The sequence below is a fragment of the Oryctolagus cuniculus genome, chromosome 17 (assembly GCF_051225735.1).
Source record: "Oryctolagus cuniculus isolate XC-2025 breed Fujian yellow rabbit chromosome 17, ASM5122573v1, whole genome shotgun sequence".
Lineage (NCBI taxonomy): Eukaryota > Metazoa > Chordata > Mammalia > Lagomorpha > Leporidae > Oryctolagus > Oryctolagus cuniculus.
The window spans coordinates 2107765-2123915 of record NC_142883.1 but is presented as its reverse complement, the minus strand read 5'-3'; the positions used below and the strand labels follow the sequence as shown (position 1 = coordinate 2123915).

The 16151-nt window shown below is 65.6% G+C and overlaps 1 protein-coding gene across 2 annotated transcripts in view; it reads left to right on the top strand.

The window, feature by feature from the left end:
• The window catches only part of CCDC40 (coiled-coil domain 40 molecular ruler complex subunit), a 30984-nt gene that overhangs the window by 10156 nt on the left and 4677 nt on the right, over positions 1 to 16151 (top strand). For both annotated transcript variants that reach the window (XM_051830482.3, XM_051830483.3), the window contains exons 8-16: positions 2960 to 3117; positions 3236 to 3358; positions 5672 to 5793; positions 6856 to 7099; positions 7193 to 7375; positions 10072 to 10317; positions 13758 to 13971; positions 14358 to 14527; positions 15003 to 15094. In XM_051830482.3, coding sequence (XP_051686442.3) covers positions 2960 to 3117; positions 3236 to 3358; positions 5672 to 5793; positions 6856 to 7099; positions 7193 to 7375; positions 10072 to 10317; positions 13758 to 13971; positions 14358 to 14527; positions 15003 to 15094 — 1552 coding nt within the window. The remainder of the gene's footprint in view (positions 1 to 2959; positions 3118 to 3235; positions 3359 to 5671; positions 5794 to 6855; positions 7100 to 7192; positions 7376 to 10071; positions 10318 to 13757; positions 13972 to 14357; positions 14528 to 15002; positions 15095 to 16151) is intronic.

Genomic DNA, 16151 nt, shown 5'->3' with positions numbered 1-16151 from the left:
CTGGTGCAGCCGGAGTGGCTTGGAGGAAGGCCAGCGGGCACGGTGTTGTCCAGAAGGCTGGGAGCGGAACCTCCCGCCGCAGACGCAGGAGGAGTCGGGAAGAGGAGATTGGGGAAGGTGGAACGCAGAAGCTGGTGCAGCAGAAGACGGGAATCAGGGGCTTTGCTGACGGAAACGACTGCCTGTCCGAGCCGGCTGGCGGCCTCTGGCATCGTCCAGGGTCCGGCCAGGCCGGGCTTCATCGTTTCATTCCGAGGGAGCCGCGCGCGGTTCCGATGCCACCGCTGAAGACAGTCACGATGCTGTGGAAGCATCTGACGTCCCCTGAGGGCGCCCGTGCTGGGCGGGGCCCCGGTGGGCTTCCGGAGACCCTCCCCAGGCCGTGAGGTGGCCGTGAAAGCCGGCGGCAGGTGTGGAAACGTGAGGAGAACGCCCGCACAGCGGGTGTGGTGCCAGACGTGGGAGAGCAAGATTCACTTGGAACTCAGGGATGGCTGCCGCTAGGAAGTTCCCCGGTCTGATCATCGTGCCATCAGTCCAGGAAGGGGAGGAGGCTTTCCGGACGAATATTACTGGGGTGCTTCTCGTGCTCCCCAAGGTGGGGAGGAGGAGGAGGAGGAGGACGTGCGGTGTCGGCGGTGGTCACGAGCACCTGTGACTCGGAGGAAGGCACCTGCGCCCAGCCCGCGCCCGCGCTCCCTGGAGGTCCCGGCAGGGGAGAGAAACAAGGCCCTAGTGGTGGGCGCCACCCAGGGGCGTCTGCCCAGAGGCTCCCAGGGCCTGATGGGAAGAAAGTGCAGAGTCCTGGGAAATCCATCAAGGAGCTGGACGCCGGGTGTGAGCTTTTCCTCCATGCGCGTGACGTCTGTGTGCAAACACCGGTTGTAAACGATGCTACCCAGAGCGGCCACAGCAGCTGGGAGGGAGCAGGGGCTGAGCCCACCCAGGGGCAGCAGAGACCCCGTGACTCGGCGTGGGTGGGCGGGGGCGCCGTGTGGACCCCGAGAAAGTCAGTGCGGCTGCAGCTGAAGTCCCACGGGGGCTGCTGGGTGAACTCGAATTCCTCTCAGGAATTCTTGATTTGCTTATTTTGGAAAAAAGCAGCAACTCAGGATTCAAGAGTCCCTGGCCCGGCCCCTGGGGCCCCCCTGAGGGCAGTGCCTGACACTCTTTGAAGGTCAAGTTCTTGGACATCCGGGCAAACTCACATGGCAGGCAGGCGGGTGTGCACGTGCGTGTGCATGTGTGTGCACCTGCATGTGGCTGCGTGCATGTGTGTGCACATATGTGTATGTGTGTGCATCTGCATGTGTTTGTGTCTGTGTATGTGTGTGCACATGTGTGTGTATGTGTGCTTGCATGTGTGCCCATATGTGTGTGTTTACGCCTGCATGTGTCTGTGTGAATGTGTGTATGCATGTGTGTGCACCCCACCTGTGTGCACGTGTGTGTGCACTTGCATGTGTGTACACGTGCATCATGTGTGTGCATATGTGTATATGTGTGTGCACCTGCATGCATTTGTGTGTGTATATATGTGTGCATACATGTGTGTATACATGCTTGTATGTGTGCACATATGTGTATATGTGTTTGCACCTTCATGCATCTGTGTGCATGTGTATGCGTGTGTGCACACATATGTATATACATGAACACCTGCATGTATGTGTGTGCACCCCACCTGCGTGCACATGTGTGTACCTGTGTGTGCGTGTGCTCTCCCCCTTTGGGGGCTGTGTCTCCCGCTGCGGGCTTTGCTGCCTTCTCTGGACAATGTGGGCTGGACACGGTTCCAGATCCAGACCCGGGAAGCCCGTGACTCCCGACATTGCTGCGGGAAGACTGTGCAGGCGTCTCAGAACGTTTTGAAGAAGGCTGATGAAGGACACTTCCGGCGTCCGGCGTCCGGCGTCCGGCGTCCGGTGTCCGGTGTCCGGTGTCTGGCGTCCGGCGTCCGGTGTCCGGTGTCCGGTGTCCGGCGTCCGGGATCAAACACAGCAGGAACCTGTAAGGACAAAAGCGAACCGAGAGGAAGACAAGCAGACCCTGCAGGGAACGTTCGTCGGAACTTAGCAAACAAACGCGCGCGTCGCTCCTGTTGTTATCAGAGAGAGAGAGAGAGAGAGAGAGAGAGAGATCCCCCACGCGCTGGTTCACCCTGCACATGCCCACAACGGCCAGCGCTGGGCCAGACCGAAGCCAGGAGCCCGGAACTCCATCCGGGCCTCCCGCATGGGTGACGGGAGCCGGAGCACCGAGCCAGCATCCGTTGCTGTCCCAGGAGGCGTTGGCAGGAAGTTGGCCTGGAAATGGAGAAGCGGGACCCAAAGCGACACTGCGGCTGCACCCCGAGGCGCCCCAGCTTGCGAGTTGTAACCACACAGCCCCCGCCCGTCTCCCTGCTCACCCCAAGCGTTTCACCCCCGTCGCCAGGCAGGAGCCTTCTCCGCTCTCAGGAGGTCTTTCTGCGGTTGACGTGCTGTCCGCCCAGAACACCCGACTCGGAGCCAGCATTCTCCTGGCGACCTCTGCACCTGTCACTCCACTTCCTGCTGGACCTGTCGCTGGAGAGGGACGCTGCGGGCAGTGAGCACGCGCCGCTCCCCCGCCGCTCCCCTGCGGCTGCGCTGCCTGCACGAATCGGCGGCCTCGGCCTGTCACTCAACCTCATGGCCGTCTTGTCAAATCAGTCAGTCCCCGTCCCTCCTGAGCGCTCTGAGCGGGGTGGGGGGGTGGGGGCGTGGCTGTCTCGGCAGCCCCGGGGCTCCCGGGGAGCCGAGCTGTCCGTCACACTCTGGTTTCCTCCTGAGAAACTTGGGATCCGTCCAAGATGGCTCAGGTCTGAGCGGTAAGGAGTGGAAGCTGAGCACGGGGCCTGGGTCGGACGCTGCAGCCGCCCTTGGGCCGGCGGGCGGGCGCGGGAGGTGCTGGAGCAGCCCCGCCCTCCTCCCCGCAGTGGCGGCCCTGCAGACGGAGATGGAGAACCTGGCGCTGCAGCTGTTCTACCTGCAAAGCATCGACCAGGACGTGCGGGACGACATCTGCGTGATGAAGCAGGTGGTGAAGAAGGCCGAGACCGAGCGGGCGCGGGCGGAGATGGAGAAGAAGAAGCAGGTGCTCTGCAGCCCCCCCCCCCCGCCCCGCACGGCCACCCCGCACCCTCCCGGCGGCCCTGGGGTGCAGCGGCCTCTGCCTCACGGCGCCCGCGTCTGCCCCCCCACCCCGCTCCCAGGACCTGTACGTGGACCAGCTCACCACGCGGGCCAACCAGCTGGAGGAGAACGTGGCCCTGTTTGAGACTCAGTACGTGGCCCAAGCCGAGGACACCCGGGTCTTGAGGAACGCGGTGAGCAAGGTGAGTGCCGGGCCCCTGGGTGCGCCTCCACGGCCACTCCCGTGCCTGGGACCAACCTCGCCCCCGCTGCCCATCAGCCAGCTCCCGGAGGTCCAAAGCCAGGCCCTGAGTGTCTGCCCACGCCCCGACACACCGGGGACAGTCGCCGTTCATTTCTGGTTCATTTCTGAGGCAGCCGCGGGGGGCTGCAGGGGCCCCGGGGAGTCTGCCCTCCCAGCACCCCCCCTGCACTGCCCTGCACCTGCCAGCCTGCCCGAGGGGGCCCCCGTGGGCTTCCCCCAGGGTGCAGACAGGGAGCAGAGGTCACTCAGCCGGGCTCAGCTCTGTGGCGGTGACACAGAAACCAAAGCTACCGTGACTTTTTTCTTTAAATCTGAGTCACCGTCTGCATTCACGGGGCAGGGGCCACGTAAAGGGGGAGTGGCCTCTCCGTGACTGAGAGGCCGAACCCACAGGTGGTGGAGGCGGGGGCGGGGCCCCAGGGCCCCCAGGGCTCCCATCCCAGAAGCTGAGCGCCCGGAGCCTCGGGGGGAGGGGAGAGCAAGGTTTTGGTTAACAGACGGTTCTGGAGTTTAATTGGGAGTTGGCCACAAATTGCCTTGGGAGGACCCGTGGCGGGCCACGAGCGAGGAACACCCAGAGGGCTGGCACACTCCACGCGGGAGGCCTGGCAGGGCAGGTGGGGCGGGACCTGGCATGGACTCCCCTCCCCTGAGGGAAAAGCAGAGGTGAGAATGGGTCCCTGGGGCCCGGAGTAGGCAGGCGAACCTCGGAGGCCCACGGAGGCCCAGCAATGCCTAGTGTGAACGCTTGGCCGGCCACGGCGCGGTCGTGAGCCCAGGGCTGTGTCCGCCTGGAAACAGAGATTCCGGGTGAGATCGGGCCTTGGGACAGGCGGGGACCTGGGGGGCTGGAGCAGGAGGGGGACCACAGCACCAACAAGGCCCTGCGGAGCTGGGGGCCGCCAGCCCCGTGCGCCGCCCGGTCGCTGCGGGGCGGGGGTGGAGGGAGCGCGAGATGCTGGTCAGTCAGGGGCGGGAGGCACCTGGGTGCTCTGGACACCTGGTCAGGCCTCTGTCCGTCCCTGCCCCCATCTCCCAGCTGCCATCCCCAGCACCCAGAAGCGTGGCCATCCTGAGTCAGGCACACGGCAGACCTCACTCAAACGAGCAGAGAAGTGGAGCCGGCTGATGGGAGCCGGGCTCAGGGGCAGTGAGCGGCGGCCACGCCCTGGCCCCCACGGCCCCACAGCTGCTGGTGGGCTTTCTTCCGGCATGGCCAGGCACCCAGGATGTGGCTAACGTTCCTGTCCATTACACTCAGGCACAGTGACAGTGGGTGCAGGGGCCCAAGCACTTGGGCCGTCTTCCGCTGCTTTCCCAGGTGCATTAGCAGGGAGCTGGATCAGAAGTGGAGCAGCCGGGACTCGAAGCAGAGCCCATATGGGATGCCGGCGCTGCAGACGGCAGCTTTACCCACTGCGCCACGGCACCAGCCCCTTTTCTTCCTTTTAAAAGAAAAACAGAGAGTGCACTAAATCCCGCAGCTTCTTTCTACCTCGACCTGCTCGCGGGTCAGTGGAGCAGTGAGGAGCTCCCGGCCTCCTGGGCTCGCGCTGCCTCCCGCGGGCCTCAGCGCCCTGTGACAGGGGAGGACAGGTGGTTCTGAGAGTGGGCCCTGGGGCGGGCGCGCCCTCCCACCTTCCACAGGAACCGCTCCCCGTGGCCGGGGTACACCTCGGGGACACTGCCGATGCCACTTGGGCCGAGGCTGGGCCACAGGTGTCAGCCCCAAGGCGCCCGACAGCCCAGGAGGTGCCCATCTTGCCGCTGGGGCACTTGGGCGAGGTGACCTGCCCTGGGGAATGCCCCAGACAGGCTGCCAAGAGCTCAGCAGGGCTCCTGTGCCGCCCGGGACCTCTGTGCCCTGAGCACACTGGAGCTCTCCTCCCCCTCGGGAGGAACCCCTGAGCCACCCTCCACGGGCCCCAGGCCTCTCCCAGCTGGGCACCTGCCCCCCGCAATGTCCCAGGAGGGCCTCAGCCCCAGCTGCCAGGCCCTCGGCACCTCCTGCCCCCAACTCCCAGTCCAGGTGGGCCTCGTGCCCCCACAGAGCCCCCGCTCACTCACAACTCGCACCTGCTTCCCGTGGAGCTGTTGGGCCCCCACTCAGCCCATCCTGTGCGGCCTGGACCCTTGCTGCCCGGCCCGGCACTGTGTGAGAGGCCGCCCTCACGGGGAGAGAGCTGCCATCCTGTGCGGCCTGGGCGCTTGGTGGCTGGCCCGGTGCCATGTGAGCCACTGTCCACCGCAGGCGTGCACGGAGATCGCGGCCATCAGCATGGAGAAGCAGCGCGTCCTGCGGCAGTGGGCCAGCAGCCTGGTGAGCATGAAGCACCGTGACGAGGAGCACCGGGCCATCCTGGAGGCGCTCAGGTGCGGGCACCCGCGGGGACGCGCGGGAGGGCCTGGGCAGGACACCCCCAGCCTCCCCAGCTCCAGGGACTCCGCAGCCGGGCCCCCAGGCCCCACCCCGAGGCCCCCTCCTGCTCGTCAGGACCGCAGGTTCTCACGTCCACCTTCTCACATCCTGTGGAGGGAAGGAGAGGCCGTTTACCCTTGGGGGATGATGGGACCTGTGTTGGCACCCTTGTCCCCTGGGAGTGGAAGCCCGGCCCTGGCCCCCGTCCAGCCTGGGGGCTGGTCCCAGTGCCATCGTCCACTTGCAGGGGCTCCCCTGGGTCCTCTGTCACTTCTGCAGGGGACGCGGGGACTCGGAGATGGGCGCTGCCTCGGTTCCCAAAGCCACGCAGGGCGATGGGGTCTCCGCTCCCCGCGAGCCCTCACATCACACGCGACCTCTCTGCCGCCCGCGTCCCCGGCGCCCAGCTCAGAGCCTGGTGTGCAGCAGGTGCTGGAGAAAGACCTGCTGCGGGGCGGAGCGGGGGGGGGGCGTTCCTGGAGCTTGGTGGTCGCAGGACTGGGGGGGTCGGTCCTTCTCTGTCCTCTGTGATTTAAAAAAATGCACAGGAGGGTGCACTTAAAAGTGTGGGAGATTAAAGGGGAAGTTAGTTTTGGTGCAAAAAACAAACGTGAAACCGCAGCCTTACTCCTACTGTGCACGCCCCACGAAGGTTCTGAGGACGGAGTCACAGCTTTTTTGGAACCAAACGCGCTTCTTCCATTTCTGCAAGCATTTCAGCGTGCCCTCTCGCGTGGTTTTTTGTTTTTTTTTAAGGTTTATTTATGTATTTATTTGAAAGGCAGAGCTAGAGAGAGAGAGAGAGAAGAGAATCTTTCATCCACTGGTTCACTCCCCATATACCCACAATGGCCAGAGCTGTGGTGGTCTGAAACCAGGAGCCTGGAGCTTTTTCTGGGTCTCCCATATGGGTGCAGGGGCCCAAGGACTGGGCTCCCCCTCCCGAGTCCCCGCATGCAGCCCCTCCCCCCGGGCGTCCCCCCGGGCGTCACTGGCTTTGCTCCGGCGTTCCGCAGAGAGTGCCAGCACCACGCCAAGTCCGTGGACGGCGAGATCGAGGCCTACAAGAAGTCCATCATGAAGGAGGAGGAGAGGAACGAGAAGCTGGCGCGCATCCTGAACAGGGTGGAGACGGAGGCCGGCCTCATGCAGAAGCTGACCGCCCAGTGCCTGAGCAGGCAGGAGGCGCTGCAGAACGAGTTCAACACCTACAGGCTCACCCTGCAGGACACCGAGGACGCCCTGGGCAAGAGCCACCAGGTGCGCAGCGGGCCGGGGCCGTGGTCCTGGCCGTGGCTGGCCCACAGCACCGCCCATGCTGACACGGCCTCCCTCCCTGGCTCCTCCCGCCAGGAGCACTCGGCGGTCACGGAGGAGCTGCAGGCCGTGCGCCAGGGCATCCGGCAGGAGCTGGAGCGGCGGCGGCAGATGGACGCCGCCATCGTGGAGAAGCTGCAGGACCACATGACCTCCAACAAGATGACCAAGTACTTCCACCAGCTGCTGCGGCGGCTGCAGAAGGAGAAGACCAACATGGTGGGCCTCCCCCGCGAGGGGCGGTGTCTCACACGGACACGTGGACACGGACACACACCCAGAGACACAGACACACACGGACACGTGGACACACACCCAGAGACACAGACACACACGGACACGTGGACACACACCCAGAGACACAGACACACACGGACATGTGGACACACACCCAGAGACACAGACACACACGGACATGTGGACACACACCCAGAGACACGGACACACACGGACGCATGGACACACACCCAGAGACACGGACACACACAGACACGTGGACACACACCCAGAGACATGGACACATGTACACACACGGACACATGCACACACACCCAGAGACACAGACATACACGGACACGTGGACACACACCCAGAGACACAGACACATGCACACACACGGACACACATGACACAGGTACACACACGGATATACACCCAGAGACACAGACACATGCACACACACCCAGAGACACAGACACAGGCACACACACAGACACACGACACAGGTACACACATGGACATACACCCAGAGACACAGACATATGCACACACACATACAAAAACACACACAGACACACACACCGAGACACAGACACACAAGGACACATGCACACATGTGGACACACATGACACACACAGAGAGACACACATGCACACACGACACACAGAAACACACATAGACACATACACACACAGAAACAGACACACAGAGACACAGATACACAAGGACACACATGGACACGTGGACACAGGCACACACACAGACACACATGACACATGCACACACAGAGACACACACATACACAGAGACACACGACACATGCTCATACATGGACACATACCCAGAGACACACACATATGCACAGACACATGGGCACGCACACACAAGCACACACAGACACACACAGACACACACAGACACACAGGCACACACACACATGCACACAGGCACCCGCACACACAGCCAAATCCGCGTGTGTCGTGGGTCTTCCTGCATTCCGGGGTCCTCGTGCTTCCTGGCTGGGGGAGCAGCACCGTGAAACAGGACCACGCCCCCGTCCCGCCCCCGGGAGCTCCTGCAAGGCTCTCACGGAGCCCAGGAGGCAGACACAGAACTCCACAGAAGCCCACGTGTGTGCGTGTGTCAGGTGGTGGAGCACGGGTTCTGGCCCTGTCCGGAGCAGCCATCACACCTGGGCGTGACACGGCGCGAACGCCTGCTCACACGCACACACTCAGCACCCACCGAGTTCTCTCCCCATCGGCTGAGTTTGTGGGTGCAGAACCCGGGATCGGGAGGACTCTCTTCTCTTCTAGAACTTTTTCTACACACACAGACACACACTCATGCAAACTCACAGAGTCACACATGTTCACAGACACGCACACGTACACACTCAGCTGGGCCTGCAAGTGCCTCAGGTTAGGAGTGAGTCCTGCTTCCCGGGCTCCTGGGCCCAACTTTTCCTGCCTGGCACACGACACCCCTGGGTGCTGTCTGTGGGCACAGCAGGTACAGCTGGCGGGGCTCACCTGGCTTCCCAGGGAGGGGCGTGGTCACCGCCCACCTGGCTGGCAGACGCCCTTGGAGGCAGCTCGCTGCTGGCCCGACTGTGCCAAGGACACAGGGACACAGCACCGGAACCAGCAGGCCCAGCTGGGTCTCTTCGGGTGTCCTGGGAGGCCTGGGGGGTTCCTGCCTGTCCCTTGCTGGGAAGGGGGCAAGACCGCCAGGCAGCCAGAGCAGGTGTCTGGGTGCTCTGGGGAAGCTGCAGGGGGCCAGGTAGGAGGCAGCAGCACAGCGGGGCCGTCCCCAGGTGCCCAGGCCTCCAGGTGCCCAGGTCCTGAGTCTCCAGCCCTGCCCCTGGCTGGGCGTCACACCTGTACTACCACCAGTGTCCAGCAGGAGGCAGTGAAGAGTCGTGGGCCAACAAACGCAGCCATTAGAATTTCCAGACTGTGCACGGAGCCCCGTGAGCTGGGGGCCAGGGCGCGTCTGGAAGGGGGCAGACGGTGGACAGATGGCATCACTGGTCTGGAGACGGGACCCAGAGGGAGGGTGCATTGGGGTCAACCATGGGGCCGAGGCAGTGAGTGGAGGGAGGTGCAGGTGTCCTGGGGGGAGGCCAGGCAGTCCCCACAGGACAGCAGACACCCAGGAGGGGGGCTGGGGGAGGCAGTGTGCCCTGGATGGCCTGGCTCGTGCCAGGGGAGGGGGCTGGAGACTGAAGGGGGACAGAGGGTCCAGCAGTCCCCTGTGAACCCAGGTGTCAGGGGATCTAAGCAAAGTGGGCGGGCAGCAGAGGCCAGGCCAGCAGCGGCTCAGGGCAGTAAGTCTGCTGCAGGTGGGCAGGGTCTGAGTGCTACAGCTGACCTGGGGGGTCACTCATGGGGCGAGCAGGGGTCACAGGAGGAGCAGAGGTGTCGGGGGGCAGCCGGGCCACAAGCTGTGTGCTGCACGGCGGCCAGCAATGATGCAGGACACAGGCCACGCTCGGGGGCTGGGAGGAGGGGGACCACACGACTGCAGAGGGGCTGCAGATGGCCACGGCGCTGTCCTTGAGCTGGAGCGGCTTCTCAGGGCTCTCATCCGCCTGGGCAGGCCGTCTCCCTGTTGTGTGGGCCCCCGGGGCAGGCAGGAGCCGGCCACTGGCCTGCCGCACCCCAGCTCACGCGCGCGTCCCCGGCGGGCGCAGGTGACACACCTGTCCAAGATCGACGGCGAAATCGCTCAGACCACGCTGAACATCACCAACACCAGCTGCAGGCTGGACGCGCACCGGAAGGCGCTCGCCGAGCTGGACACGGAGGTGAAGAAAGTCAACGACCTCATCACCAACAGCGAGAGCGAGATCTCCAGGCGCACGATCCTGATCGAGAGGAAGCAAGGGCTCATCAACTTCTTGAACAAGCAGCTGGAGCAGACGGTGTCGGAGCTGGGGGTGAGAGGGGTGGGGCGGAGCCAGGGGCAGGGCAGAGCCGGGGCGGGCAGAGCTGTGTGGGCGGGGCGGAGCTGTGTGGGTGGGGGCGGAGCTGTGGGTGAGCAGGGGTGGAGCTGTGTGGGCAGGGGAGGACCTGGGTGGGCGGGGGTGGAGCTGTGTGGGCTGGGGAGGACCTGGGTGGGCAGGAGAGGACCTGCGTGGGGAGAGCAGTGTGGGCAGAGCAGGACCTCGGTGGGTGGGGGCAGAGCTGGGTGGGCAGAGGATGACCTGGGTGGGGTTGGAGCTGTGTGGGTGGGGGCACAGCTGTGTGGGCTGGGGAGGACCTGGGTGAGCAGGGGTGGAGCTGTGTGGGCAGGGGAGGACCTGGGTGGGCGGGGGTGGAGCTGTGTGGGCAGGGGAGGACCTGGGTGGGCAGGAGAGGACCTGCGTGGGGAGAGCAGTGTGGGCAGAGCAGGACCTCGGTGGGTGGGGGCAGAGCTGGGTGGGCAGAGGATGACCTGGGTGGGGTTGGAGCTGTGTGGGTGGGGGCACAGCTGTGTGGGCTGGGGAGGACCTGGGTGAGCAGGGGTGGAGCTGTGTGGGCAGGGGAGGACCTGGGTGGGCGGGGGTGGAGCTGTGTGGGCAGGGGAGGACCTGGGTGAGCAGGAGAGGACCTGCGTGGGGAGAGCAGTGTGGGCAGAGCAGGACCTCGGTGGGTGGGGGCAGAGCTGGGTGGGCAGAGGATGACCTGGGTGGGGTTGGAGCTGTGTGGGTGGGGGCACAGCTGTGTGGGCTGGGGAGGACCTGGGTGAGCAGGGGTGGAGCTGTGTGGGCAGGGGAGGACCTGGGTGGGCGGGGGTGGAGCTGTGTGGGCTGGGGAGGACCTGGAGGAGCAGGGTAGGACCTGGTGGGCGAAGGCAGAGCTGGGTGGGCAGGTGAGAACCTGGTGGGGCAGGGGAGGACCTGGGTAGGCGGGGGTTGAGCTGGGTGGGCAGGGGTTGAGCTGGGTGGGCAGGGGTGGAGCTGGGTGGACAGGGGTGTAGCTATTTGGATGGGGTGGAGCTGGGTGGGTGGGAGAGAGCTTATGGGCAGGGGAGGACCTGGGTGGGCAGGAGAGGACCTGGTGGGTGGGGGCAGAGCTATGTGGATGGGGCGGAGCTTGTGGGCAGGGGCAGAGCTGTGTGGGTGCGGGAGGACCTGGGTGGGCAGGAGAGGACCTGCATGGGGAGAGCAGTGTGGGCAGAGGAGGACCTCGGTGGGTGGGGGTGGAGCTGTGTAGGCAGGGGTGGATCTGGGTGGGCGGGGGCAGAGCTGAGTGGATGGGGCAGAGCTGGGTGGGCAGAGGATGACCTGGGTGGATGGGGGTGGAGCTGTGTGGGTGGGGGTATAGCTGGGTGGAGCTTTGTGGATTGGTTGAAGCTTGTGGGCAGGGGTGGAGATGTGTAGGTGCGGGAGGACCTGGGTGGGCAGGAGAGGACCTGGGTGAGCAGGGGTGGAGCTGGGTGGGCAGGGGAGGACCTGGTGGGCGGGGGCGGAGCTGGGTGAGCAGGGGTGGAGCTGGGTGGGCAGGGGTGGAGCTGGAGGTGAGGCGGGGTGGGGTGGATCAGGGCGGGGCAGAGCTGTGTGGATGGGGCAGAGCTGTGTGGATGGGGGTGGAGCTGTGTGGGCAGGGGTGGAGCTGTGTGGGCTGGGGAGGACCTGGGTGGGCAGGGTAGGACCTGGTGGGTGAAGGCAGAGCTGGGTGGGCAGGCAAGAACCTGGGGGGGGGGGGCAGGAGAGTTCCTGGGTAGGCGGGGGTTGTGCTGGGTGGGCAGGGGTGGAGCTGTGTGGATGGGGTGGGGCTTGTGTGCAGGGTGGAGATGTGAGGGCAGGCGCAGACCTTGGTGGGCAGGGGAGGACTTGGGTGAGCAGAGGTGGAGCTGTGTGGGCAGGGGAGGACCTGGGTGGGCTAGGGTGGAGCTGGATGGGCAGGGGAGGACCTGGTGAGTGGGGACTAGCTGGGTGGATGGGGCAGAGCAGGGTGGACAGGGGTGCAGCTGTGTGGATGGGGTGGGGCTTGTGTGCAGGGTGGAGATGTTTGGGCTGGGACAGACCTTGGTGGGCAGGAGAGGACCTGGGTGGGTGGGGGTGGAGCTGGGTGGATGAGGCAGAGTTGGGTGGGCGGGGGCGGAGCTGGGTGAGCCTGGGAGGACCGGGGTGGGCGGGGGTGGAGCTGTGTGGGCGGGGGTGGAGCTGGGTGGATGGGGCGGAGCTGGGTGGATGGGGCGGAGCAGTGTAAGTGAGGACGGAGCTGGGTGGGCACGGTAGGATCCGGGTGGGCGGGGGAAGGACCTGGGTGGGCAGTGGTGGACCTGGGTGAGCTGGGGCGGACCTGTGTTGATGGGGCAAAGCTGTGTGGGCAGGGGTGGAGCTGGGTGGGTGGGGAAGGACCTGGGTGGGCAGGGGCGGACCTGGGTGCATGGGGTGGAGCTGGGTAGATGGGGTGAAGATGTGTGGGCTGAGACAGACCTTGGTGGGCAGGGGAGGACCTTGGTGGGCAGGGGAGGACCTGGGTGGGCAGGAGAGGACCTGGGTGGATGGGGACGGAGCTGGGTGGATGGGGTGGAGCTGTGTGGGTGGGGACGGAGCTGGGTGGGCACGGTAGGACCCGGGTGGGCGGGGGAAGGACCTGGGTGGGCGGGGCGGACCTGGGTGGATGGGGTGGAGCTGTGTGGACAGGGGTAGACCTGGCTGGGCGGGGGCAGACCTGGGTGGGCGGGGGAAGGACCTGGGTGGATGGGGTGGAGCTGTGTGGACAGGGGTGGACCTGGGTGGGCGAGGGAAGACCTGGGTGGGTGGGGGCGGACCTGGGTGGGCAGGGCAGAGCTGGTGGGCTTAGGGTTGCTGCTGGGTGATCCTTGTCCCTGCCAGGAGCAGAGGCCCCTTACAACTCTCAGGCTGAGCGGTCATCCCTCCCCTGCCCCTGTGACAAGCAAGAGGACCATGGGCAGTGCTCCGAGCAGGGCATCACCATGCTGCTCTGAGAGGGACCGCGAGACCCATGGCCTCTGTCACCACGGCCCCGCTGTGCTCGGGCGGCAGGTGACGGAGTGGACCTGGCTGTGTCCACGGAGACCTCCACGGCCTCTGGGATTTGTGTTCCGTGGCAGCTCCACCTGGCGTAGAGCATTCTTGTCCTGGTGCAGCGTGGCAAGCGTGGGCAGGGGGCTGGATTGACTTCGGGCCTAAGTGGAGTGGGCTGGAGGTGGGGGCGCGGTGTCCCCCCTTCCTGAGGCACCTGTAAGCCGAGGAGCCCGTGACCCCTGTCCTGCTGTCCGAGCTGCAAAGCCAGATGGCCGTCGGGCAGCAAAGGCCCTCCCTCCATGAGGCAGCAGACCAGGGACCCCCGGCCAGGGGCCCTGGGCTCTGAGTCCCCAGCCCGGCCGGGGGCTTAGGTGCGCGTTGCTGGCGATTCCTTCCAGGGGGAAGAGGTGGGGCCCCTGGAGCTGGAGATCAAGCGGCTGACGAAGCTGCTGGAGGAGCACGGCGTGCAGGCGGTGGAGGCGCAGGGCGCGTGGCTGCGGCTGCAGCAGGAGATGGTGCGGGCGGCGCAGGAGCACGAGGAGCAGCTGGGCTCGCTGGACGCGCTCAAGAAGGAGATGCACATCCTGCAGCAGAAGAAGCTGCGTGTCGAGAGTGAGTCCCCCGGGTGGGGGGCGGCGGGGGGAGTAGGAGCACGGAGGACCCACGAGGAGCCGTGGGCCGAGCAGGTGCAGAGCCAGAGCCGGCTGACCAGCATCGCAGTGAGGCGGGCGGGGGCCGCCGGGTAGAGACCCTGCCCAGGGCACGGGCGGCCGATGTCATCCAATCGCTTAAGAGCACCTGTGCCCCCCCTAGCTCCATAGCCACACCACCCACGTCACTTCCTGCTGTCTCTGAGCGTGGCCGGGAGACCCTCCCCACGCCCCACCCACGCCTGCCGCCTGTGCCCCACGGGGTCCTTTCAGGGCCCCTGCAGAACTGGCTGTGGGAACTTAGCCCCGGCCGCCCTGCCCACGTCCGCGTGCCTGTCCCCCGCCCAGGCAAGATCGAGCAGGAGAAGAGAGAGCAGAAGGAGGTCGAGCGCCACATGAGGGACCTGGACAACGACCTGAAGAAGCTCAACATGCTGGCCAGCAGGAGCCGCAGCAGCTCGGAGCAGCTGCAGCACAGCAACCTGGTGGCCGAGAACGAGTTCGTGCGCGAGCTGAAGGTCAGGCGCCGCCCGCCCCGCCCGCCACGGCCACACGTGGCACTCGTCCCTGTGCCTGCCCGCCTCCTACACACCCACAGCCCGCCCCGCCCCACCATGACCGCACGTGGCACTTGTCCCTGTGCCTGCCCACCCACAGCCCGCCCCGCCACAGCCACGGCCACATGTGGCACTTGTCCCTGTGCCTGCCCGCCCCCTACACACCCACAGCCAGCCCCGCACCACCATGGCCGCATGTGCCTGCCCGCCCCACCCACCCACAGCCCACCCCGCCACGGCCACACGTGGCACTCGTCCCCGTGCCTGCCCACCTCCTACACACCCACAGCCCACCCCGCCCCACCATGGCCGCACGTGCCTGCCCGCGCCCACCCTGCCACAGCCACAGCCACATGTGGCACTCATCCCCATGCCAGCCCGCCCTGCCACGGCCACACGTAGCACTCATCCCTGTGCCTGCCCGCCCCGCCCACAGGCCTCCGAGCGCGAGACCATCCAGCTGCAGGAGAAGCTGAGCCAGCTGGCCCAGGAGAAGGCGGCCGTCCTGAGAGACCTGGTGGAGGCAGAGTGGGTCCCGGGCGGGGGGCGCACTGTGGGGGACCGCCTGGGAGTGCCGGCCCCGGCCCCCGCCATGCCCAGGGGCTTGCCGTGGTGTCATTCCTGCGCTGAGCACGTGTGCAGAGGGGGCAGTGCGGGGGCTGCCTGTGCACCTGTCTCCTCCTCTTGTGTTCTGACGGCAGTGGGGCTGCGCAGACCCCTCGGAAGCAGCGGGCACTTTGGTGGCCGTGGCCGTGGCCCTGGCCCTGTGCCCGTGCTCGGGCATCCCTGTTCCCGAGACGAGGGCTCTGGGTGTGCACGGCATGCATGCTCCGTGATGGCGAGGGGGCCACTGAGGGACTCTGTGCCCAAAGCTGTCCGGGACCCTTGCTGGTGGGGGGCTGTCGCTCCCCGTCTTCGTGGAGGAACGACACTGGACCCTGCGCTGTTCTTTTGTCTGCCCGGCCCTCCCCGGGTTTGCTGCTGGTTCTTCCCCGGTTGGCTACCGTCCCTTCCACCTCCGTGGAGGGGCAGCTCCCCCTGCCACTTTCCCCACTTCCGCGGGGGAGCGGCACACCGCCGGCCGGCTCTCTCGGGGGCTGCTCAGGTGTTATCCAGATGTCCCCTCAGGTGTTCCCCATGCATGTTGTCTCTCTCCTCCTTTATAGTCCTCTTCCACCAATCCCAACTCTGCTACCCACACGCCGAGTACGCTGCTCTCCTCCAATCAGGAGCAAGATCAGCTCCTGCAGCTTGTCAAACTGATGAGGCAGCTGCGTAGAGGTTGTTTGGTCTCTTTCTCTCAGCGCCATATTGTGGGAGAGCAGATGCATAGAATAAGTCTTAATTCCAGTAACTCAGTCTAGTCCAAGTTGCTCCCCACAGGGGGTGGGTCTCAGTGGCCCGTGTCTGGGTGGCCCGTGTCTCTGTGGCCCGTGTCTGGGTGGCCCATGTCTCAGTGGCCCGTGTCTCGGTGGCATTTTTTTTTGACAGGCAGAGTGGACAGTGAGAGAGAGACAGAGAGAAAGGTCTTCCTTTGCCGTTGGTTCACCCTCCAATGGCCGCCGCGGCCTGCGCGCTGTGGCCG